Genomic DNA, 25,822 nt, shown 5'->3' with positions numbered 1-25,822 from the left:
GTGTGTGTGTGTCTGTGTGTGTCTGTCTGTGTGTGTCTGTCTGTGTGTGTCTGTCTGTGTGTGTCTGTCTGTGTGTGTGTGTGTGTGTGTCTGTCTGTGTGTCTGTGTGTCTGTCTCTGTGTGTCTGTCTCTGTGTGTCTGTCTCTGTGTGTCTGTCTCTGTGTGTCTGTCTGTCTGTCTCTGTGTGTCTGTCTGTCTGTCTGTGTCTGTCTGTCTGTCTGTGTCTGTCTGTCTGCCTGTGTCTGTCTGTCTGTCTGTGTCTGTGTGCGTGCATGCGTAGACTAGCTACTCCTTGGCATGCCTCCCGATGGCCAACTTTATAAAGGTGTCACCCAAAAATTGCTCTGTTCACTAACTGAGGCTAACTGGTGTTGATTGTCATTGCATTTTAAATGGTCCATTATGGCCTTGCTAAAGTAATTACAGTTTAACGAATGACAGGAGATAGAACACACTACAGAGCCCTTTGAACTCCAGCACACACACATCTTTACTACACTGGGATCTTCTACAAAAGACTGCAGCTGTACAGTTCAGAAGGGCATCCCACTATTTCGAGAGACAAACAACAAAAAAGTTAACTAGTTAACCTCAACCTTGACAGACCAGAACAGTTAGCTAGTTAACCAAAATCCTGAATTCACTAGAAGAATTAGCTAGTGAGTTCAATAGAACAATTTAACCGATCATCAGAATAGTGTACCAACTCTTTTTTGGTTACACTGTTTTGTTAGAGAACTACAGCCCTGGTAAGCTTCATACTGTAGGCAGGCTGAAGGTATTGTTCAAGGTTCAAGGCATGGTCAATAAAAGTGCAGATCTTTTCAATAAAAGTTCATGATAACTGTTCAAGTGCAACTCATAATAATTCCTTTTAACAAGTTTTCCAGGGAATTGGTTCAAACATCAGAGTTAATGTGTTGAATATGACACAGTTAAAGGAACACATTCTCTAGCTGTTATGAAGGAGAAAAACTTTGTATGCACAACATGGCTGCCTGGGTCTCTTTTCCCTCTGATATCGCTATTGTAAATTAATGTTACTAAAGTGAATTAACATCCATTCCCTCCCTGTTTTTGGCACAGATGGATGAGGTTATCGATGACATCATCAGCATGCAGTCGAGCTATGACGACATCCAGCAGTATATTGACCCGGTCCAAATGCCTAACACGGTGAGAAGTGTGCTCACATTTTCCAGTTTTTCCATTGGCATTCTCAACCTTGGTGAGCTTGAATTGAATCACTTTTGAATTGGGTTGATGTCCTTATGCAAGGCAGGATCCCAAAATGTACGATGGGCTGCTGGCCCAGGGCCAGTAAAAACATGTCAGGCAAGTGGATCTTGGCTGTCGCTGACTCAACCAGGCCAGTTACTTCTCCGCAAATGTTTGACTTTCAGTTCTAATTACCAGTGTCTTGTAGTGAAACCCATTGACAGCTACACACGAACAATTAATGCAATTTGTGTTTCAGCATAATTGGTCATTTATTCAAACCCCCAGCTAACGCAAGATACAACTTTGCAAGTGCTTGAGCACCCTGATACCAAAGTTCATGTGTGAACTGTCCTGAGCGGAACAAAACTTCCAGCAATCCACTCCCTGAACTTCTTCATTTTAGGGAAACTGATACAAAAGTAATCCTTCAATAATTGCCATAGTAAACCATTGCCTCATAATACGCTAGGCGAGCTTCCTGCAGGGATCCCTTCTGCAAGGCATGAGGTGGGTTAGCTGAATGGTTCAAATCACTGCCCTTCTATAGCCATGTTTTACTACTTTCTGCCTATCCCTTTTTCTTACTACTCTCCTCTCACCCTTTAATGCCTTACTGTTTCTACCTTGCACAGTCCTCTGCTTCTCACCCCTGTCTCACCCTTCTTATCCCGCATTACTTTTCTCACCCCTCTCTCACTCTGCCCTCAGTTATGCCTTACCCTCTTCTCACGTCTCCCTTTTTCCCAGCCCTGTCTCCCTCCCCGTATTTGGGTCACTGTCCGCCCGTCGCTGTCTGAGTCAACAGGGTGATTATGGCGACTCATTAGTGTCAAGGCTGTGACTGGGTTTTGAGGGGAGAAACAAACTCCTTGTTCCATTGATCAGAACCCGTCAAGTCTTCAGCTGCACCCTGGTGTCTGTGTTTCTGGCCCATCTCAGAACTACTCTGGCCATCTGGCCTCTGTAGCTGCTGCTGCTGTTGTTCAAAACCTCCCAAACTTCCAAATAGCTGTTCGTTGATGTGGCCTAGGGACCCGTGTTCCTTTAGTTGTTGGCTCCTCGGTTTTTAATGAATAACTGCTGATCTATGGTGGCTGCTGCCTTCCCCGCTCAGGGGAAACCTTCAGTTGTCTTAAAGGACCCTAAGTGTTTCATTGATTTAAATGACTGACGTGAAGGACTGTGGTTTCAGAGAGTGAGAGAGAGCGACGCATTCCTAGCCTTAAAAAGGACCGTGGTTAGAGACCATCCTAGAGCAGAAGCACAGAGCTCTGGGTTTAAATAAATTGCTCCCAATTAACAATTAAACCAGCACCAGTTAGAGTTCAACTTGTTTACAAGGCATTTGGAAAGAGAAGAAGAGGGAAGGATAGGCAAAGGAGAGCTGGAGAGGAGGAGGAGGAGGAGGAGGGGGGGATGGGGGAAGAGGGGAATTTGTGAAAAACAGGCTGAAAGTCCAGTTAGGGGAAAGTTCACTTTAGCGGTGCGGAGAGGTAGAAGAGCGAGGGATTTGGTTAGACGGAGGTTATTCTCTGAGGAGGGCTGGAACGAGTGAACAAGTAAGTGTGTGTGAGAGAGAGAGAGAGAGAGAGAGAGAGAGAGAGAGAGAAAAGAAAGTAATTGTTAGTGAGACAGAACAGGCCCAGGGAAGGAAGACAGTATGAAGGAAGTGAACAAGACGTATGCCATCGTGGAGGTGATAGACGGGGAACAGATCCAGCTGGTAAGAGGTCTGCGCTCTGTATTTGTGTGGCTAGAAATAAAAGCTTCATGTGTTTGTTCCCCATCTTTGTCAACAGTGAGCAGGGGAGTTATGCCCCCCCCCACCCCCCCCCCCAGGTTGGTGAGGGGTGGGCCGGGGTAGTTCTAACTCCCAGCCTCGGGTCTCTGATTAGGGAGTCTTGACCATTGGTCCCTGAGGCTGGTCCTGCAGGCTGGCCGGACACTGGGAGGGAGCAGTCCTGAACCAGGTTGACCTGAGCCATGCCAGTCTGGACAAATGTCCAGTGAGCGAAACGCCTCAGCCATTTGAGGGAGGTTATGGATCACTCAGTATTGTGTGATTTTTAAATAACTGTCAAGTCTCTAAATGCATGGGTGTGCATGTAGCTATGTGGCTATTGATTAGCCTTTTGGGGGCTTTGTGTAACTGATGTACACTCTGGGACAGTGTTTGCATGTTACAGAGCAGTCTTCTGCGATCGAGGGCTGTTTAGTGTTATTAGTTAGTGAGATGGCATTCCCGTAGCATTGACGACATGTTTCCCCACGTGCAACAAACCAGTAAAGAAAGGTTTGCTTTTATTGTTATTAGTAGTAGTTTATGTGGGACCTCTTGGAGTTAGTCACCTGACACTTCTCTTTGCCTTGGGAGGTTCTAGCCCTGTTATGGGTCCTTTGACACCGAGGTTCCCGCAGTCAATGAAACTCATTTACTAATCCGTGAGTAGGATTATCATGGTAAACTCCTTGGAATCTGTGGAATCTGGGAGTTTAAGGAAGGCTTGGGAACGCTGCTGAGAGAGTACCGAGGGTGTATTCATCGGGCTCACCGAAAACCTTTCGTTGCAAAATAGTTTGTCAAGTAGGGTTTCCATTTGACACATCCAGGTTGCTCACTCCCAGTATTGTCCTGTTTGGTTGGACAATGTGTGTTTGTGATGGAGGACACCCAGGACGCTGACACTAAAGCTTTCTGGGGGAACAAGGCCAGGGGGAGGGTGAGGAGGTGAAAGTGGGGGTGAGTAAGGGATGAGGTCAGGAGAGGTAAGGATTACACCTAACTCTGATTTTAGAAGTGTGTGTGTGTGTGTGTGTGTGTGTGTGTGTGTGTGTGTGTGTGTGTGTGTGTGTGTGTGTGTGTGTGTGTGTGAGATCTCGCTGCTCTTCAGTAGTGTCAGTGATAAGGTATCTAACTCTCTTATCTGCCAAGCCTCATTAGTATTGTAGAAGACATTCAACGGCATCCTCTTTAAATTCACTCAAGTGTTTTTGTTATAGTGACCCCAGCATGTTTGATCATTCTGTCCCCCATCAGGCTGCTTGACTAGTGGTATCACACGGGGGACTCTCCCCTCCTTCAGAACAGCTGAACAGCATCTATGGAGGATGAGCTCTGGTCGAGTCAAACACCGGCTCAGAGAAAAGCCACAGAGAGATTAGAAGAGAGATGGGCTGATAGTCAATGATTGTTTCAGAACTGAGGTAGTTAGAGGCAGCATGGTGTGAAATTGGCCCGTTATCGTCCGCTATCTTCTCTTTACAGCCGGCCAGTAAACATGTAACACCTATAATGTTTCCTTCGGCTTGGAAGGCTAACCAGGATTACACACAATATGATGCCATAAAACTCCCTCATGATGGGGCATTGTCAATCCTATTGTCTCTCTATCTCAGAGTTCATTATGGGGGATCCCAGAACTGGAACGCTGAGGGAAAGACATGGACAATAGTAGTTATCTAAACTTGTTTTTGAAAATAAATAAATAAATACTCAGAATATAGAAGCATGTAGCACCAGCCCATAAACAAAGCATTATATTCAGAAAACATGAATTGCATGTGGTTTTTTTTGTGGCACAAAAAAGAAACACACTACTGTATTTCATTTAACAAACCATCAGCGAGTATGAAAGAGATGCGCGCACACATACTGGAAATACCTACAGCTGTTATCAATTACAATACCAAATTAAGGGGATTAGGCTACCAGCCATCCAGAGTGTTTGTATTGGGGTCAAAGCTACCTGGAAGACCATGTGTTCAGTTGGGATAGTGTTATGGTGGTTGTTTAAACCCATTCTGCATGCAGCATGAAAGCTAAGTGACTAGTGATTTGTAAGCACTTATGTCAAGATAGGTTGTCTGATATATTACATTGAAGTCATCATCCAGTGACTTACTGCCCCCCACAGGAATTGAACCCACAACCTTGGTTGTACCAGCACAATGCTAAGGCAGCTGAGCTACATGGTCTATTACTCCCTGTGTATCCCTTCAATGTTTTCTTGGAAGTCTGTATTGATATGCTCCTATTTCATATGGACATACTCTTATTGATATACGCTTATTTCCTGTGGATATCCTCTTATCTATATCCTCCTATTTTCCACAAATATACTCTTATTGATATTCTCTTATCTCCAGTGCATTCCAGCTGACACTCTCCTCTCTATAGTTGGTACTGTAGTGGAGTGTGGGTAATGAGGTGGCCATTCTGTGTAGTTGGTACTGTAGTGGAGTGTGGGTAATGAGGTGGCCATTCTGTGTAGTTGGTACTGTAGTGGAGTGTGGGTAATGAGGTGGCCATTCTGTGTAGTTGGTACTGTAGTGGAGTGTGGGTAATGAGGTGGCCATTCTGTGTAGTTGGTACTGTAGTGGAGTGTGGGTAATGAGGTGGCCATTCTGTGTAGTTGGTACTGTAGTGGAGTGTGGGTAATGAGGTGGCCATTCTGTGTAGTTGGTACTGTAGTGGAGTGTGGGTAATGAGGTGGCCATTCTGTGTAGTTGGTACTGTAGTGGAGTGTGGGTAATGAGGTGGCCATTCTGTGTAGTTGGTACTGTAGTGGAGTGTGGGTAATGAGGTGGCCATTCTGCTGTCTCCTTCCCAGCTCCCTCTGTCCAGCAGTCACCTGGATGTGTACACGGGGCCAGGGATGACCGGTCAATCCATCGCCATGACCAGCAACTCCTGCCCTGCTAACCTGGCCATCAAACGAGAGCTGACGGGTAGGACCAATCACAGCCACACGCACAGCCGGGAAACCCTATTAGAGACAAGTTTATACACACAGCAATCAATCAGAGAACAATAAGACACAGAGAAACACACAAGTATATTAAGGTATTAAAACATGTAGAGAAACACACCATGATACAAAGGTATTAAGACAGACAATGGCACCACAATAACTTCCCAGTGTGTTTTTGGTATGCCACATGTTGCTCCGATACCTGCTTCAAATCCTGAGTGCTGATTGGCTGATAGCTGTGGTGTATGAGAGCGTATACCACAGGTTTGACTTTTGTTTTTCACTGTTTATGGGACAGTGTTAGTTGATTGCTTTTGATTTTTGTCAAGATGCAGAAGCCCGTGCGATGGCCAAGGAGAGACAGAAGAAAGACAACCACAATCTGAGTGAGTTTTACCCCCCGTGTCGTTCTCTGGTCTCTCTCTCTTTCTCTGTCTTTCTCTGTCTGTCTCTCTTTTCTCTTTCCTCTTAATAATACAATATGATTGAGTGTGCACTTTTTCAACAGTCCTTTCCTTTTTACTACCTCTCCGTTTAAAGTACACCTTTTTCTCTCCCTCTTTCACACTGTTTTAATTCAGCTGACACAGGGCAACCCACAGGTGGATGGTTAACCCACAGATTTCTGCTGCTCCTGCACTAAAGTCTAATTGCTTCTGACAGTAGTTTTTTATTTTTTATTTTTTATGGTGTGTGTGGCAGTAGCACTTTATGGGCCACAATACGATGCAGGATTGCTGCTGTAGCTACAGTATAATACATTCTACTCTGCCTCACATCCAAGCTCATCTAATACTCTAAATGACTTTATTACATCTCTACTGCCCAAAGCCGGCAATTACCAAGTCTAATCACCTCAGGTCGTGTGACTGTCCGTGCGTTTGTTTCCCCTCCGCTAATGATTCTCCCTTGTCTTGTTGTTTAGTCGAGAGACGGAGGCGGTTCAACATCAACGACCGTATCAAAGAGCTGGGCGGGATGATCCCCAAGACCAACGACCTGTAAGTCCGCCTCCTCATCCACCTCACTGGTTCTCCCGCTGGCTCTGTGTCTGCTCACTGAGGTTCCTTGTGGACTGTTGTGCAGGGACGTGCGCTGGAATAAGGGCACCATCCTGAGGGCCTCCGTGGAGTACATCAAGAGGATGCAGAAGGACATGCAGAGGACGAGGGAGGTGGAGAACAACTTCAAAAGGATGGAGATGGCCAACAAACAGCTGTGGCTACGTATCCAGGTGACATTCGTGAAACACTCGGCCACACACGTGCGTTGGGGCAAAGTATGTTTGTGCTGTAGAGTGGGTCTAACCTCCTCCTCCTCTCCTATTTGTGTAGGAGTTGGAGATGCAGGCCCGTCTTCATGGCATCCCCTGCTCCTCTCCTTCTGGGATGGGTTCTGGAGACCCGGCGGGTTCCTATGTCAAACAGGAGACCAGCCCTGAGGAGAAGCTCCACCAGCAGCACCAGCAGGTTCAGACCCAGGGCCAGCAGCACCTCCACCACCCCCAGTCACACCACCTCCAGCCCAGGCAGCTGCCTCCTCTCCCCCCACACCTCCAGCCCCAGCTCCCCCTCCAGTACCCAGCCGTGGGCAGCTCCCAGCCCTTTGACTTTGCCCAGTCGCTGGACTTGTGTGACGGGGTGCCCGGCTACCCGGATGGTCTGTCGGGGCTAGGGGACCTTGGCCTCCTGGGTACCCAGGGAAGAAGAGGCGATCTGGGCTTCATGATGATGGATGAACCCCTGTCTCCTCTAGGCGGAGACCCTCTGCTCTCTGCCATGTCCCCTGAGGCCTCGGTCGACTCCAGCCGCAGATCCAGCTTCAGCATTGAGGATGCAGATATACTGTAGAGGAAGTGTTCATTCACACATGGTCACAAACACACACACACACCGTTCACAAACATACTCACACACTCACTGTAGAACCACTGATATAGTATATGGTACGCACAGATCTCACAGTGGACCCACAGAAATCACTGATGTACTATTACATGATGATGATCGGTTCAACAAGTCTGCAAAAATACACTCCTAATACACCCATAGATTTAGGGAACACACCATCACTCTCATAGCACACTTTTTATAAACAAGATTTAAATTTAAATCCACTTTCAACAGCAGTTCTTAATCAAATCCACGTCTCAGATTGAAATACCACTGTAAATAACAGAGCACGGCTGAATTACACAGACACAGAAATACATAGACAGTCAGACACAGCATAGAGACAGACACACACAGACACTTCTGGTTGACTCTAAAAATGGCAGGCGCCCTGTTCTAGGAAGGGAAATGTAAGACATTGACAGAGCCCCCCCCCCACACAAACACACATGCACACAGCCCTTAGAACACTTCACTTAAGTTGTAAAACACACCGCCATCACCCGTGTTACCTATGACCTTTAGTCTTTAGTGTAAGGCTAGTCCAAGTCTACTGCCAAGTATACTCCTTGACCCGTGACCCCTGTGTGAACTCTGATTGTGAAGTGGTGTAGCAATGCAAGAGCTAATTTGGCCACATAGGATGACCTGTAGCTCCACAGGGTCCCGTTGTGTCTTCTCACAGGGTTCTATGTAGCATCATGGGGTGTATATAGTGATTTAGAATCTCTTTAACCCAGAACCAATCCTGCCAATGTGCCTTGTCACAGGGTTCTATGTAGCATCATAGGGTGTTATATAGTGATTTAGAATCTCTTTAGCTCAGAACCAATCCTGCCAATGTGCCTTGTCACAGGGTTCTATGTAGCATCATAGGGTGTTATATAGTGATTTAGAATCTCTTTAGCCCAGATCCAATCCTGCCAATGTGCCTTGTCACAGGGTTCTATGTAGCATCATAGGGTGTTATATAGTGATTTAGAATCTCTTTAGCCCAGATCCAATCCTGCCAATGTGCCTTGTTTGAGCCTCCTGAAGCCACGCTGTCTCAGGCTGTGTTGGAGAGTGGGGAAAGGGAAGGGGATCGCTGGGTTTCAGTATGTGGTAGTCAATTTATTGGAAGGAGAGAGAGGAGAGAGTAGTCACTTAGATTGGTCAGTAATTTCTCCACTGCAAAAACACAGAACCATTCTAACACACACACACACACACACACACACAACTACACACAGCAGTGTGCCTTGAGGCTGTGTTCAGATCAAGACATTGAGCGGGACATCCGCACCAAAACCAGTCTGGAAAGGTACGAACCAAACTCCAGCCGTTCAGTGAAGGAACAGGTGTACAAATGACTTCCAGACGCGGGTGAGGCACCGACAGAAAGGTTTTGATTTGAGGAGGCTTATGATCAGTACAGACAAAAGGAAGATTTAGGATTATGATTTTAAAAGGTATTTGTTGGTATCCTTTATTATATTGTGTTGTTTTATTTTATCTCCCGAAGCACTGGAACCTATATTATTTTATTGACTTTGTACATGAAAGAATATATGAAATGAGTTTTATTTCAGATGTTTTATGCCACTAAGCCACTTAAATGTATTTTATTTGTATTTGTCCTTTTTATTTTATTCCTAAAGTACCTTTTCCTCTGAGAGCCATTTAAATATGAAAGTATTTAAGCCACCAGTGTGAAAGTGCACGACCAGTGGGGAGACATATTCTATACTTCTCTTTGTGTAAAGAATCGTTCAGATATTACTAGGCTTTGACGAAACGCCAAGAACATGTACATTTACAGTATGATGTCATTTTTATATCAATTTGGGACTTTCTTTTTTTAACATATAGAAATTAGGGCCAGAGACTAATTTGAGATGTGATATATGATTATATTTAGTTTTAATTGAGCTTTTTGGGAATGTGAAGATGGCCTGTCGTACTTGCGCCGAGCCAAACCCAAACCAGATCAAAGTGTTTTGTTTGACCCCAACTTTGGTTTCCGTGGAGACGACTGCCTTCTGATGGATCTCAGAACTAACACAGAGGATTTCCATTACTGAAGCCTTCAACAGACCTGATTGTCTCTCTGCCTGCCAGAGTCTGCCTTTTCCTTTCTCCAATGTTTGTAATCAACTGTTTTCTTATAGTTTTTTTTATTGTCCAGCTGACACTCCAAAGAGCTTGTCGGCAGGTGAAGGTGGGATGTCGTCCCCTCCGACTGTCCCCCTCATCATGTCACTGTGTGGAACTTACAGGCCCGCTTGGCGGGGGAAACTGGCATTTTGGTTTTGCTTTGGATATAAAATGTTTTACCAAAATCCACCCTGTGGCTCTCTGTTTGTTTCTTTCTTGTTGTGTGGTGCTTCTGTGAGATGCTTGCAGACAGACTGAGTTGTCACTGTCTCGGGGGAACCTCATATGGTTAGATAATGGTAGAACACAACATTATACTGTGTTTTAGACCCATGGAGAGTGATTGCAGACAACTTTGTCATACGGTGTTAAACCTGTAAGAATGGTAGAAGACAACTTCATCATACTGTGTGTTAGATTCATAGACCGATAGAGAGTAATAGGAGATAACTTCATTATTCTGTTAGACCCATAGAGAATCATGAAAGATAACTTTATCATACTGTGTAAGGCCCATAGAGAATCATGAAAGATAACTTTATTATACTGTGTAAGGCCCATAGAGAACGGTAGAAGAACACTTTATTATACTGTGTAAGGCCCATAGAGAATGGTAGAAGAACACTTTATTATACTGTGTAAGGCCCATAGAGAATGGTAGAAGAACACTTTATCATACTGTGTAAGGCCCATAGAGAATGGTAGAAGAACACTTTATTATACTGTGTGAGACCCATAGAGAATGGTAGAAGAACAATTTATTATACTGTGTGAGACCCATAGAGAATGGTAGAAGGCAACATAATACTTTACTAGTTCCAGTAAAAAGGAAAGATGCCTCTAGTGGTCAAAATGTCTGTAAATTTTTAGCAGGGACATTGCCTTTGAGGGCTTCCACCATTTTAAAGTATTTAACTGGGTTGGCCTTCCAACCAAGTAATTAGTAGAGATTACATTTGCCTTGTCTCCGAAAAATCCTATGAATGAGAAGGTTAGAACTGAGATATTTTTGGCTTTCTCATGATTCTCAAGTCTGTACGATACAAGATAGAAAAATATAGGCAGGATTTCAAACAGATAAAATCTGTTTAGTTGAATAAACCGGGGGTCAGTAGACAACTTGGTCATGGCCAATAAAGTAATTAGCTTTTGTTGAATAAACTGGCAGCAGCTTCCTGGACATGGCTTCATTAGTCTGAATCGGTGTATGCATGCTCTTCCTGTTTCTGTCCACCGAGGGGAGCCAGAGAACCACCTGACTCCCTCTCTCCCTTCTCTTTCATCCTCACCCTCCCCGTCTGTCCTGCTCTCTCTCCACAGCTCTCATCTCATTATTCTCCATAACAATCACAGGAATAGAGCTGCAATGCAATTAACCTATTTTTAAATACAATTTTATTAGGGCAGTTTATCCCCTATGAAGAGGGGCTTAAAATAGGATGAGGAGAAGGGGTGTGATGGGAGGGGCTGGGTAATGAGTATGCTGTAATTTCACGATGACTCTCTCCCCACCTCTCTCTCAGACACACAGACACATACACACACGCAGGTACAGCTTGATGATAATTATTTATTCATCTCCAAAATTAGACAGAGGGTGATAGATTGAATTAAGGGCTGTACACTTTGGTTTGTCATAGGCCTCTGTATAGAGCAGCCTACAACCACACACTTTAGGAAAGACAATATTAAGGTAAGGTCATTTACGATCAATGTGGGCTTGTGACACAGTTCGATGCCTGGGTATTTTTGAATTAGGGTTGGCCAAATGTTTTTTTCTGCTGTTATTACTTTGGCCTCTCTTTAGTTGTCAGCCATGAGTAGTCCGGAGCCCACCCTCGACAAGCTGCCCACCCTACTAGAGGGAGTCACCAGAATGCAGTTTGTCAAGGAACTCCCTGCTGACGAGGCCACCCCCCAACCCACCTCCACCCCCCCAGGCAGTTCTATGTCACCCAATGCAACTTCCAGCCACACGTCACATTGTGATAGACAGCTAGGCACTACGAAAGACCCCTGAATACCTCCTTCTACAACTGCTCTCCTTCCTGTCCTAATTCAGAAGGGTTGGTATCTTCTCTCCTGATTCATTAGGTCCAGTGCTGCCGTGGGGTGATCTATATCTGCATTAAACAGCCTTTCTGGGCTTAAATCAGAGCAATCTGATTTCACAGACACACACACACACACACACACACACGCCGTATACACACTGAAACTCCAGAGTGGCGTACATAGGCCAACCAAAGCCTCATTCTCCCAGGTCTTTATGATGCTAATGCACTCCTCCCTCTAATAAATCCCTGTAGAGCTGAAGTGTTGAGATCTTATGGCTCGCTTAGAGCAGGCCCCCGAAACCCCACACATGCACACCTCCATAAAGTAGCCCCACTTTATACAGCCCCCTCCGCTCGAGAACGCCCCCCTCCCACACACACTCACATATTCTCACTCTCTCTCTCTCACACACACACACACACACACACAGAAACACGCAGCTGAAGAAGTGCATGCTTTGCACTTGCAAGAATTGTTGGGTGGCTTAGAGAGGGATGTAGTGAATAGAGTGAAAGAGAGAGAGACAAATCAAACACATAAGCATCATTTAAGAGTTGTTGGGGGAGGTGGTGTAGTGTTTGGCCTGTATGTCTGGGTTTTCTAGTCCTGCTGAACCATGGGGAGAGAGACCTCCAGAGCAACTTCTGTCCCCACGGTCAGGCCTCTGACCCGGGCTTGGCAACAGTACAACCCCCCCGCCCTCCTGAACACCACCACTGCTGGGCTTAATGGAGAAATAACGTAAGAGAAGAGAGGAAGAAAGGAGATGTGGGAGGGGAGATGTGGGAGTAGATCCGAAGGAAAATAATCACAGAGGTCCTTTTACTTGTTCAATAAATAGTGAACAAGGAGCTCCATTCACCACTAGGAATGTGCCCAGTATCAGATTAGGCTGAATTCATGTTTTTGCGCTCTCCTTCTCCTTCACTCTCCACTTCTCTGTCTCTCTCACTCTCCTTCCCTCTACGACAGCCTCCCTCTCGCTCCCTTTCTCCTTCCGTATGTCAGCCTCCCTCTCTGCCCCACATTCTGTCTCTTCCTCTTGAATTCTTTTCCTTTCACCTCAGCTCATTTCTCCTTCCCTCCCTGTCTGTGTCTACAGTACTGTAGCTGTTCGGGTCTGCGCGTCCAGCCCCTCATGGGGGACCAGTATGTCACGCAGCTCCAGGCCCAGTGGGGAGAGGTGAAAGGGGCCTGATTGAGCTAATTTAGCCCCTGGATGCAAGAGCAGAGAAGGCCTCACCCTCCACTAATAGTCAGACATCAAAATGAAGATGAGAGAGGCGGAGAGGAGAGGGATTCAAAGATGGTGGATGACTATAAAAACCAGACAGAGTTTTTGATGGATTTATCCCTTCTCGTCCGAAGGGATGAGGGAGAGAAACCGTTATGAACAGTAAGTGAGTGAGTGACATTGTGAAGTTGGTAAAGGTTTATGTGTATTGCCTTGTATTAAAACTTCTGATATTGCTTATTGATCCTTCCCCCTCCATTAAGTCACAGTCAATCACTGGTCTGGTTTATGATCTTGTCTGGCCTCTAACAGCTCGTATATCCCCCCTGACAGAAGCCTGAAATGAGCCCAAAACCTTAGCCTTTAGTGCTGAGCGGAAGGTTGGACGCGTTTTATGGGTCTGCTGGTCTCAGCCATAATGAAAGAGAGACAACTGGCTGCCGAGATGTTGCTTTATGACTGTTGATAAATTATCCGAGTAAGACTGAGGGGTTAGATTGCTTCTTTGAGTGTTTTAAGACAGAATCCTAACTTGGGATATCAATCATGATTTATGCATAGATGTCATTGAAAGAGTTCTGTGCTGATCTATATGCTAGGATCTTTGGCTAAGGACTGGTGATGAAGGTCAGTATGGATGTCATTAACTCTTGGATCCGTGTCCTGTTGGTTCTACCATGTTTCAGGGTGAGGAGCGTTTCCTGACTACAGGACTTGACCATGAAACACTCCCGGCCCTACAGACGATCACGCAGAGGAGACCTCTGAAAGCCAACACCAAAACCCCGGTTATGGAATAGAAAGATCTGGTTCGGCCAGGCTTGTGCCGGTGATGGGCTTACAGTAAGTAACCGACCTCCGGTTCTGTTTGGGACTGTATCTCATATCAACACCAGTAGATATGTCCTTTACCGTAGCTTCTTTGTCCTGCCCTAATATGTATTCATCTGGTTCTTACTGTGTGAGGGGCTGATGGACTTTATGTATAAATTAGCACTTGGTCCCTAACCAATGGCAGTCCTCAGAAAGGTAAGAATAAAGGCAGAACTGTGACAATGGGGGTCGAGTCACTGTGGTAACAGTCCTCTCATCTAAAAAGGTCATGGATGTTCTGTGACGGCTTCCACTGTGACAGACGCGTCGTCTGCCGCTTCTTCTCTTTCTTCACTCGTTCACTTCCTGTCTTCCTTCGCTCCGTCTGCCGTTACATATTTAATAGTCTCTTCTAACTCCTCACACCTTGTCACATCTCTCTCTTCATTCCCTCTGTCCGTTCTTCTACATATTTAATCCTCCCTGACTCTTCACATGCCTTCATCTCCCAAAAGAGCCCAAATTGGCAGGAGAGATGAATAATGTGGCCACCATTAACACCCAGAGAGAAGGATCATTCTTTTCATGTGCCGGGGAGAGGACAGACAGGGCAGGGATAGGTGGAAATGAGTGGAGGACAGGGAGCTGACACCTCAGTCTCAGGACACATGCTCACACGCACGCACACACGTTTTGTTTAAGGATAGCTGAGGAAACTAAAGAGCTAATGGCATGGAGCTGAGTTGGGTTCTGTGAAGGTCTTTCCGGTTGCAGTATTCCATCCACCTGGATGTGAATACAAAATGGTGGTTGTTGATATGGAACATACATGTTCAGTGGTTGACTGATTGCCATAAACTCCAGTAGCAACGATCTACCACCCAGTGTTCTGTTAGTTTAGTGTTGTCGTAAGTGGGAGAGGCCAAGGGCCCGAATGGTTTGAATCATGAAAGAGCCGACACGGTAAAACACCTGAGTATCTGCTAAGCAACAATGTCATTTTCTTTTTAAAACAATAAGTTGATGTACTGTCGTGCATGTAGAATATGAGTAGAAGTGATTGTGGTGAACAAGGGAGCAGCAGAAGAGCAGCTGTTTATGGGCCAATGCCAGCTTTGTTGTTGAGTAGTGGCCAATGCCCAGGCTACCAAAAAGTCAATTTAACGTGTTCAATTTGACACTGATTACATTAATGTAGATGGCTAGCTAATAGCTATACAGTAGCTACCATTAATGAAAACAATGACCGTAAACTAGCTTTTTTTCATTTTCATAATTATTTGGTGTTCTCGTTTTATCAAAACTGTTGAACAAAAATATGTACAGAAGAGCAACAGATACGAAAAGAGGGATGTCTGTATGCAGCTCTAAGTGCATCGGTGGTGGGACAAATATTGTCAATCAAGTCAATATATGTTTTAAACCAGTGAAGTCTTAGTTCATCTTAGTCACTCTGTCAGTCAGAGGCGTTGCTAGGATCACAAGACATTCGGGGATTAGCCCACCCCCCGGCCCCGCCCCCCCCCGGGACAGGAAGGACAGGGATTTGAATGTACACGTGGAAAATCTCGATGTACACGCTAGCGGCCTACACGTCTACATTGTCATAATATGCGATCGGAATTATAGATGAATAGATCAGGGGCTATTTTTATATTATTATTATTATTATTGGTCAATTTGATATCCGGGGCTATTCATAAAAGATCCAGAGCTTTATCTCCGGACGCCCAGGCCTAACGACGCCACTGCTGTCTGTGACATTCGCTCTTCTTGTCCAGCTCCACTTACGCGGTCCGGCAAAAATATATTGCAGTGTAGAATGGGGTAATTCAGGAGGACGGCCAGTAGGGGGAGTAGAAGGTCCACACACAGATCTCACCACCACAGGCCGGACAACTCCAATAAGTACAATCAAATGAAGGTTTCGAAGCAATCAGGGTTCAAGGTAAAATACTTTTTAAGAGAACACAATTACATGTTTAAAGCCTATCAAGACACTTTGAGGTACTCTAGGTGATCTGTGAAGTCTTTCCGTAGTCTGCTTGTTTGGTAGTCCTCAGTGTGACAGGGAAAGGAATGCCACTGCGGAGAAGCTAAGCTAGCGTTGACTTTGTGCCCTTCCTTACACAGGGAGCATGTGAATGTGTCCTACTCTCAGAGGCTTGAACTTAGTTGCAGCTGGAAAGTTTGACGTTGTGCTCACTGCACGGCTTAAGACTGATCCTGCTTTGCCCCGTTCTTACCTGGGAGTGGCAGAGACCTGGTGATGCAGTGAGAGCCTCACTTCCTGTCAAGGTCCTGCTGACATTTCACTTGTTCAGCCCAATCAGTCTCTTTTCTTTCTTTTTACTGAATCCTCTCCTCATCTCTCCTCTTTATCCTTCCCCTGCCCTTATCTCCACCCCCTCATTTACAGCCAATCACGGTGGCAGACTGGCAGAATGTTCCAGAAGGACCCCTAGCCCTGTATGTCTGGAGCACTGCGTAGATCCAGAACCATCTATTAAGAGTTTGACAAAGACTCCATGTTAACAGCTTTGCTCTGTGAATGTTGGTGATGTAAGAATATGAGAGGGCACTGATTATTCTTCATGTTATGTCCCTGCTGTTCACATGCAGAGCTGCAGCAATGACAGTAAGGATAGTAAGAAGTAAGGGTATTTTAACATGTTCTGTGTTGTGGTGGCAGCAAATCTACTTTCAATGGACATCTTCATAGGTTTTGAAAACTATCAGAATTGAACAGCACAACCTGGAAGCAAGAATTATTCCCTCTAAGGAATGATATCACATCAAATGCATTATTTACTAATCTCAGTCACACTTGACGATGACTGTGGTGAAGAAAGTGCTGCTCTCTTACCATTTGGTTGGAATCCACTTCAGCCAAACTCTGTAAACACGGTATATGACTGTATTGATCAGGATAAAACTAATTACAAACTCTGTAAACACGGTATATGACTGTATAGATCAGGATAAAACTAATTACAAACTCTGTAAACACGGTATATGACTGTATAGATCAGGATTAAACTAAATACAAACTCTGTAAACACAGTAAATGACTATAGATCAGGATTAAACTAAATACAAACTCGATAAATATACGACTACATAGATTACTAGCAACTAGAAAGGAACTCAGTAAAAAAATACTGCATACAGTAGATCAGAAACAATTAGAAAGGAACATGTGTTCTTTACAGTGTCTAATGGATCCTCTCAGATGACAGACAGTTGCCCTTGACGACCACTGGGGCGTGAGTGTCAGAGTCACTATCACCGTGGCAATCTATCTCGTCTAAGCTCCTAACATCTATTTGTGGTGCTATTATTTACTGTTTGTCCTTCCATCCATCCATTCATCCACCCATCCATCCATCCATTCATCCACCCATCCAACAACAGATCAAATCCTCTTTTATTTGTGTTGTTTCATGTGAGCGAAGGCAGAGCCTGACTGTTTCTGCTAGCTGACTCTGAAGGTCGATGAGCTTTTCCACCCCCCAAACCATAATTATACAGCCTACAGCACTTATCACACATTATACACTTCTAGTCATCCTTTGTCTTCCTCCTTACTCTGCTCTTATTCCCAGAGACCTGGAGATAACAACATGACGCCGTCGTCCTCCATCGCTACGCTACGACGAGCTTTAAAGTTCTAAAACTGCCACTGTTCCAATCCTACTTAACCCCCCCTCCCCTCCTCCTGAGTATTGTACCTAACCCTGGTGAACTTCAGTCAGAGTTACAGAAGAGCCAGTATACCCCTGGGTGTGGGCTACCGCAGAGACAGAGACAGATAGACAGAGCCTTAGCTGCCTGCTATTCTCTCTCTCTCTGGTAATAAGAAAAGTTTCTGTTCTTTCCTCTGTGGTATAGCACTGAGATAAAGCTAGGGATCACACATACACACACACACACACTGGCATTCATCCATACCCACACACCTACGCGCACACGGACGGACGCACACACACACACACACACACACACACACCCGCCAGAGATTACTCCTCCGCACAGAGCTTTACCCAAGCACAGGACTCAGTGAAAACACTCCTATATATTAACTGAGAGAGGGAGAGATAGGGACTGACAGGGGGAGAGAGAGAGGGAGGGAGGGAGAGGGAGAGAGAGGGACAGATGGAGAGAGAGAGAAAGGGACAGACAGAGGGCGAGAGAGAGGGAGAGAGAGAAAGAGAGAGAGGTGCAGGGAGAGGGACAGCTAGAGGTGCAGGGAAAAGAGACAGGGAAAGACCGAGACGGAGACAGAATGAAGAATCAAGTTTGGTCTGTAAATGCAACCGAAAGCTGCTTAGAATTAAAGGTTGATTTCCAAAAAGGTCAATGTATTCAGAAGATATCCTAAGAGGGAGGACATTTAATACCCCTTTTGGTTGAATTAATTATATTATTAGGCCAGCTCAAAGATGCCCCTTTCCCAGTCACTAAGAGCACATAAAGACTCCCAGTCTCCTGGGCCCAGTGAACCTGAGGTGAGACAGATGAGAGATGTTCTAGATGAGAAGGTGGACAGATCCAGACACCTCTATGGCTTATTTATTTACACCTACTCAGAAGGTTCTCTCAGTCCTACTCCACTAGACCGTATGCTTTTTCCCTGTCAGCAAGTTTCATCTTTAAATGTCACATTACTGTAGACTGAATAGATCTCCTCTCTTTCTCCATCAGCATGGCTGACCTCTGACCCCGCTTGAGGTGTTTCAGATCCCTTAGCTGTCAATCACATTCCACCAGGGGCTGTGTAACGTGTGTGCGTTGAAACAAGCCGTGTCTGACAGGACAGCCCTACTACATATGGGACCTCCGAGGTCGGAGCTTACCCGCTGATCTGCCAATCAGCAATCAGAAAGAACAGCCCCTCCCCGCTCCCTCTAAATGTTTTCCATGTACAGCATCAATGACCTCATGATAATGTTGAATTGCTCCATCTAACACACGAAACGATGTGCAGGTCAGCTGTTTGTTCACCAGCACTCACAATGTAGGTTGTTGGGTTGAATTTTTCTCTTCTGACATGTGCAGGAGACTATGTTGCTTACCTATACTGCAAAAATGTGTGCAACCGAAATAGTGCTAATATGGAGGTGTACTATGGAGGTGTAATATGGAGGTGTAATATGGAGGTGTACTATGGAGGTGTAATATGGAGGTGCAATATGGAGGTGTACTATGGAGGTGTAATATGGAGGTGTATGTGGAACCATATTGAAGGGATGCCCTGTGATCAGTGGTTGATGCGGACTGGAGTCAAATGTTTCTGTCTATCCAGGGTTCTGAAAGGGGAGAAAGGTCGATTTTTAGATTAGATGAGGTTCAACTTTATCGTCATTGAACAGTACAAATGCAGTTTGAGTCTAACCAGAAGTACAAATAGAGGAGTGCAGAAAGATTTACAAGTATATGTATATACAAGTGGAATGTATAGATGTGCAAATTAATGCAAATGAATTACATATGGCAATATTAAGTATAATGTACACTGAACAAAATTATAATGCATTCAAAATGCCATCAATAAAATGCACCTGTGTTTGTTGTCCATAACACATGCCTGCCCATAATATAACCCCACCCCCACCATGGGCCACTCGATCCACAACGTTGACATCAGCAAACCGCTCATCCACACGACGCCATACACGCTGTCTGTCATCTGCCCTGTACAGTGAAAACTGGGATTAATCCGTGAAGAGAACACCTCTCCAAAGTGCCATCCATCCATCATCTTCCGCTTATCCGGGGCCGGGTCGCGGGGGCAGCAGTCTAAGCAGGGATGCCCAGACTTCCCTCTCCCCAGACACTTCCTCTAGCTCTTCTGGGGGGACACCGAGGCGTTCCCAGGCCAGCCGGGAGACATAGTCCCTCGAGTGTGTCCTAGGTCTTCCCCGGGGTCTCCTCCCGGTGGGACGGGACCGGAACACCTTCCCAGGAAGGCGTTCCGGAGGCATCCGAAACAGATGCCCAAGCCACCTCAGCTGACCCCTCTCGATGTGGAGGAGCAGCGGCTCTACTCTGAGCTCCTCCCGGGTGACCGAGCTTCTCACCCTATCTCTAAGGGATCGCCCGGCCACCCTGCGGAGGAAGCTCATTTCGGCCGCCTGTATCCGGGATCTTGTCCTTTTGGTCATGACCCAAAGCTCATGACCATAGGTGAGAGTAGGAACGTAGATTGACTGGTAAATCGAGGGCTTCGCCTTGCGGCTCAGCTCTTTCTTCACCACGACAGACCGATACATCGACTGCATTACTGCAGAAGCTGCACCGATCCGTCTGTCAATCTCCCGTTCCATCCTTCCCTCACTCGTGAACAAGACCCCTAGATACTTAAACTCCTCCACTTGAGGCAGGCACTCTCCACCAACCTGAAGTGGGCAAGCCACCCTTTTCCGACTGAGGACCATGGCCTCGGATTTGGAGGTACTGATTCTCATCCCCACCGCTTCACACTCGGCTGCAAACCATCCCAGCGCATGCTGAAGGTTCTGGTTAGAAGGGGCCAACATGACAACATCATCTGCAAAGAGCAGAGACGAAATTGTGTGGTCCCCAAACCTGACACCCTCCGGCCCCTGGCTGCGCCTAGAAATTCTGTCCATAAAAATTACGAACAGAACCGGTGACAAAGGGCAGCCCTGCCGGAGTCCAACATGCACTGGGAACAAGTCTGACTTACTGCCGGCAATGCGGACCAAGCTCCTGCTTCGGTTGTACAGGGACCTGACAGCCCTTAGCAAAGGACCCAGGACCCCATATTCCCGAAGCACCCTCCACAAGATGCCGCGAGGGACACAGTCGAATGCCTTCTCCAAGTCCACAAAACACATGTGGATTGGTTGGGCAAACTCCCATGAACCCTCCAACACCCCGTAGAGGGTATAGAGCTGGTCCAGTGTTCCACGGCCCGGACGAAAACCACACTGTTCCTCCTGAATCCGAGGTTCTACTATCGGCCGTATTCTCCTCTCCAGAACCCTGGCATAGACATTCCCGGGGAGGCTGAGAAGTGTGATCCCCCTATAGTTGGAACACACCCTCAGGTCCCCCTTCTTAAAAAGAGGGACCACCACCCCGGTCTGCCATCCCAGAGGCACTGTCCCCGACCGCAACACTTATGTTGCACAGGCGTGTCAACCAAGACAGCCCCACAACATCCAGAGACTTGAGGTACTCAGGGCGGATCTCATCCACCCCCGGTGCCTTGCCACCGAGGAGTTTCTTGACCACCTCTGTGACTTCAGCCCGGGTGATGGACGAGTCCACCTCTGAGCCCTCATCCTCTGCTTCCTCAATGGAAGACGTGACAGCGGGATTGAGGAGATCCTCGAAGTACTCCTTCCACCGCCCAACGACATCCTCAGTTGAGGTCAACAGCTGCCCACCTCTACTGTAAACAGCGTTGGTAGGGCACTGTTTCCCTCTCCCACAAGCCAACCAGGCCTGATAGGACTCCTTCTTCAGCTTGACAGCATCCCTTACTTCCGGTGTCCACCACCGGGTTCGGGGATTGCCGCCTCGACAGGCACCGGAGACCTTACGGCCACAGCTCCGAGCGGCCGCTTCGACAATGGAGGTGGAGAACATGGTCCACTCGGACTCAATATCTCCAGCCTCCCTCGGGATCCAGTCGAAGCTCTGCCAGAGGTGGGAGTTAAAGATCTCTCTGACAGGAGACTCGGCCAGACGTTCCCAGCAGACCCTTACAGTACGTCTGTCCAGCTTCCTCCCCCGCCATCGGATCCAACTCACCACCAGGTGGTGATCAGTTGACAGCTCCGCCCCTCTCTTCACCCGAGTGTCCAAGACATACGGCCGCAGGTCAGATGAGACGACAACAAAGTCGATCATCGACCTGCGGCCTAGGGTGTCCTGGTGCCACGTGCACTGATGGACACCCTTATGCATGAACATGGTGTTCGTTATGGACAAACTGTGACTAGCACAGAAGTCCAATAATTGAACACCACTCGGGTTCAGATCAGGGGGGCCGTTCCTCCCAATCACGCCCCTCCAGGTGTCACTGTCGTTGCCCACGTGGGCGTTGAAGTCCTCCAGTAGAATGATAGAGTCCCCAGTCGGAGCACTTTCCAGCACCCCTCCCAGAGACTCCAAGAAGGTCGGGTACTCTGCACTGCCGTTCGGCCCATAGGCACAAACAACAGTGAGAGGCCTATCCCCGACCCGTAGGCGCAGGGAAACGACCCTCTCGTTCACCGGGGTAAACTCCAACACATGGCGGCAGAGCTGGGGAGCAAGTCGGTTACGACGACAAACTGCAGTCAGGTTGAGACCCTGATGAGGACGACGAGCATGCAGAAGAGCTTCCCTGAGACGGTTTCTGATAGTTTGTGCAGAAATTATTTGGTTATGCAAACCGATTGTTGCAGCAGCTGCTGGATGTGGAGGTCCTGGGCTGGTGTGGTTACACGTGGTCTGTGGTTGTGAGGCTGGTTGGATGTACTGCCAAATTCTCTGAAACGCCTTTGGAGACGGCTTATGGTAAAGAAGTGAACATTTAATTCACAGGCAATAGCTCTGGTGGACATTCCTGCAGTCAGCATGCCAATTGCATGCTTCCTCAAAATAGTTAGTGATTGGAAGTCACAAAGTTCAGCAGAAAAAAACAGTTTATGGCCTGGATGTGAAGTGTCCCTGGATGTGAAGGGTCCCTGGATGTGAAGGGTCCCTGGTGATGCCGCACACCCTACGCTGAGCCGGAGGTCTTCAATGGCTGGGAGCTGGGTACCCGTGATATGCTGGCCGGTTTTCACCACCCATTGCACGGCCTTCCGGTCGGCTCCTGAGCAACCACCAAACCACACTGTGGCCCAGTTGATCAGAATGCTCTTGATTGTGCAGCGATAGAAGTTCACAAGGATCTTGGAAGAGAGACATGCCTTCTTCAGCCCCCTCAAGAAGTACAGGTCCAGCCGTGCCTTTTTGACCAGGGTTGAGGTGTTGAGGGAGCAGGAGAGGTCCTCGGAGATGTGGACACCCAGGAATTTGATGCAGGACACACGGTCCACCTCAGTACCATCAATGAGAACTGGAGCGTAACTGCAGCCTTTACATTTCCTGTAATCCACAATGAGCTCCTTGGTCTTCTTTGTATTGAGGGCCAGGTTGTTATCAACGCACCACCCCGCCAGGCACTTGACCTCCTCCCTGTAGGCTGACTCATCACTGATCAGTTGTACCACCGTGGTGTAGTCTGCAAACTTGACAATGGTGTTGGAACTGTGTACAGGAACAGGACACAGGAACAGGACACAGACTACAGGAGAGGGCTCAGCACGCAGCCTTGTGGAACACCAGTGTTCAGGATCAGGGTGGAAGAGGTGAAGTTGTCTAACCTGACAGACTGGTTTCTGTTGGTTGGGAAGTCCAGAGTCCAGTTGCAGAGAGGGGGGCTGGAGTTTGTTGACCAGCCTTGCGGGGATGACCGTGTTGCATGCAGAGCTAAAGTCTATGAACAGCGTTCTCACACAGCTATTGGTTTTGTCCAGGTGGGTCAATGCAGACTGTAAAGATGTGGAGATGCCATCCTCTGTAGACCTGTTTGACCGGTAGGCAAACTGATAGAGATCCAGTGTTGGGGGAGGCAGGACTTGAGATGGGCCAGAACTAGTCTTTCAAAGCACTTCATGGTTGTGCTCTTGAAGAATGTGGGGACCCCTGCCTGATACCGAGGCCATGTCTGCACAGACATCCAGAAAATGACTGAGGAATTTGTACTCTGGAGTGCAACGCTTCACCCCATTTTTATTGGCGGATTGAATTAGAAAACCTTTTCGCAATAACAGATAATTACACTTCTGTAGAAGACCAGGTGGGACTGTCCTCCTCCTTCTCCAATCTGCATCATCCAGCAAATTAGGTTACATGGTTGATCACAAAATAAATATGGAATGGGATCAAAACAAATGAAGGGAAACAGTAACGTATTGTTATTTTCAATATTTCTTTACCATGTGACAAATCCCCTGGAGCAATGGGTGGAAATGGACTATCTGGAGAGGATAGGGAAGATGATGGGTTGGGGAATGTCGACCAGGGTGCTGTGGACTCCGTAGTTGCTAGCTGTTGGTTCAGCTCCTGCAGCTTAGCAGGCTAGCATTAGACACGGCAGGGAGTCTGCTTCACACACACACACATAAATACACACACACAAGCATGTGCAAGTAAGGACACGTGCACACACATGCAGACACACACGTGTACACACATGAACCCACACATACACACAGTAAACACCACAGGCACTGTGCCCAGCTTCCTGACCTCGCTAAACATTCAGGTACAATTAATTCTTCCTTCCTGATCTAACGAACACCTCGCACTGATTGGACACCCCAAGGGGGCCCGGGCATTCTTTTAAAAACACTTTCTGGTCATGAATTTTAATCAACCCAAATGTATTGATTAATTATTTATTAAGTTACTTAAAGTGATGCCAGGTGGGCATAATTTCAGAAGGAATAGTAAAATGCTTTTGGGGCGTAAACTCTGTGAAGTGGAGACAGGGAGAATGGGAGGAATAAGCGATTTTCCCTGTTAGAACTGCTGTTTTATTTAAAGGAATATTTCCAGGCTGTTATAAAGTAGTTGGTCCTTGGTCCTGTTTGGAGTGCCTAAGAGTAGGTATTTTGAGCCTTTTCAGCTCATTTGCAGGAATTAAGAGTTTTTCACTCTTTGCTTTATTGCAGCAGTGTGTCTGCTGAAGGCTATGCAGACATAGTTTATTAAAGGGTGTGTGAGTGTGTGTTGTTAGTGTGTGTGTGTGTGTGTGTGAGTGTGTGTGCTTGTATCTGCACTGTATCTCATTCAATAAACTACCACTAGATATGTACATGAGACTACCCTGCAGGTGTCTAGCCAGCTGGCAAAAACCCAGCGTACGACAATCAAAAGTCTGTGTGAGTGTGTGTGTGCTATGGGTTAACCTGGCGAATAGGACATGAGTGCGAACAGCGCAAATTACAAATTACCTGCCGTATTAGACCTGACCCCAAATTTCCTCCCCATGAATATTCATTATGCAGGCTGCTCGGCACACTCAGAATCAGTTCCCCCACTCCTTGGAGTGGCTGCTGAATAAGAGTGATTAATGGAATTCTCCCCCATATGAATCCATCATTCCCGGGATGGAGGCAGGATGGTAATAAGGACCCAATTAGTCCCTCAGTGGGTGGGACTCAGCAGGGATGCTGGGAGGACTGGCCAGGGTCTGAACACTGTTCCTGCCTTACAGGACTCGTCTCTGTACCTCTCTGTGATGCTACAGCCTCTCTCCTTCTCCTATGCTGCTTAGACCCTGCTAAACAAGACAACCTATTTCACCACTGTCCGTCTGTCAGTCTGTCCTTGTGTCGGTCTGTCCTTCTGCCTGTACTTCTGTCTGTGTCTGTCCCTCTGTCGGTCGGTCTGTCTGTCAGTAATTCTGTCTGTCCCTCTGTCTGCCTGTCTCTCTTTCGGTCTGTCAGTCTCTCTGTCAGTCTGTCTGTGGTGGGCTTTTGGCTGGGTACCTCTGTTTCTCTGCCCTGTTCATTTCATGTTCTGGTGCATTCTGAGACGGCTCATCCTGCAGCCAAATATTTGCGTTCCGAGGCTGGCTAATCTAGGGCTGCCCCCCCCCCCCCCATCCGTCCCCTCTCTCCCCCTTCCTTCCCCTCTCTGGAGAATAT

The 25,822-nt window shown here is 46.8% G+C and overlaps 1 protein-coding gene across 3 annotated transcripts in view; it reads left to right on the top strand.

Annotated features, from left to right (window-relative positions):
- Nucleotides 1-8,308, top strand: part of tfeb (transcription factor EB) — a 39,016-nt gene extending 30,708 nt beyond the window's left edge. For 2 of the 3 annotated variants that reach the window (XM_029113981.2, XM_029113979.2), the window contains exons 7-12: nucleotides 1,087-1,176; nucleotides 5,832-5,949; nucleotides 6,302-6,358; nucleotides 6,898-6,973; nucleotides 7,059-7,206; nucleotides 7,307-8,308. In XM_029113981.2, the coding sequence (XP_028969814.1) occupies nucleotides 1,087-1,176; nucleotides 5,832-5,949; nucleotides 6,302-6,358; nucleotides 6,898-6,973; nucleotides 7,059-7,206; nucleotides 7,307-7,822 (1,005 nt within the window). In that variant the 3' untranslated portion in view covers nucleotides 7,823-8,308. The remainder of the gene's footprint in view (nucleotides 1-1,086; nucleotides 1,177-5,831; nucleotides 5,950-6,301; nucleotides 6,359-6,897; nucleotides 6,974-7,058; nucleotides 7,207-7,306) is intronic. The other variant, XM_029113980.2, reaches the window with a different exon arrangement.
- The last annotated feature ends 17,514 nt before the right edge of the window (nucleotides 8,309-25,822 follow it).

Source organism: Esox lucius, chromosome 17, assembly GCF_011004845.1.
Source record: "Esox lucius isolate fEsoLuc1 chromosome 17, fEsoLuc1.pri, whole genome shotgun sequence".
Taxonomy (NCBI): Eukaryota; Metazoa; Chordata; class Actinopteri; order Esociformes; family Esocidae; genus Esox; species Esox lucius.
Note: the sequence above shows the minus strand (reverse complement) of the source record. Positions and strands in the feature narration are given on the sequence as shown.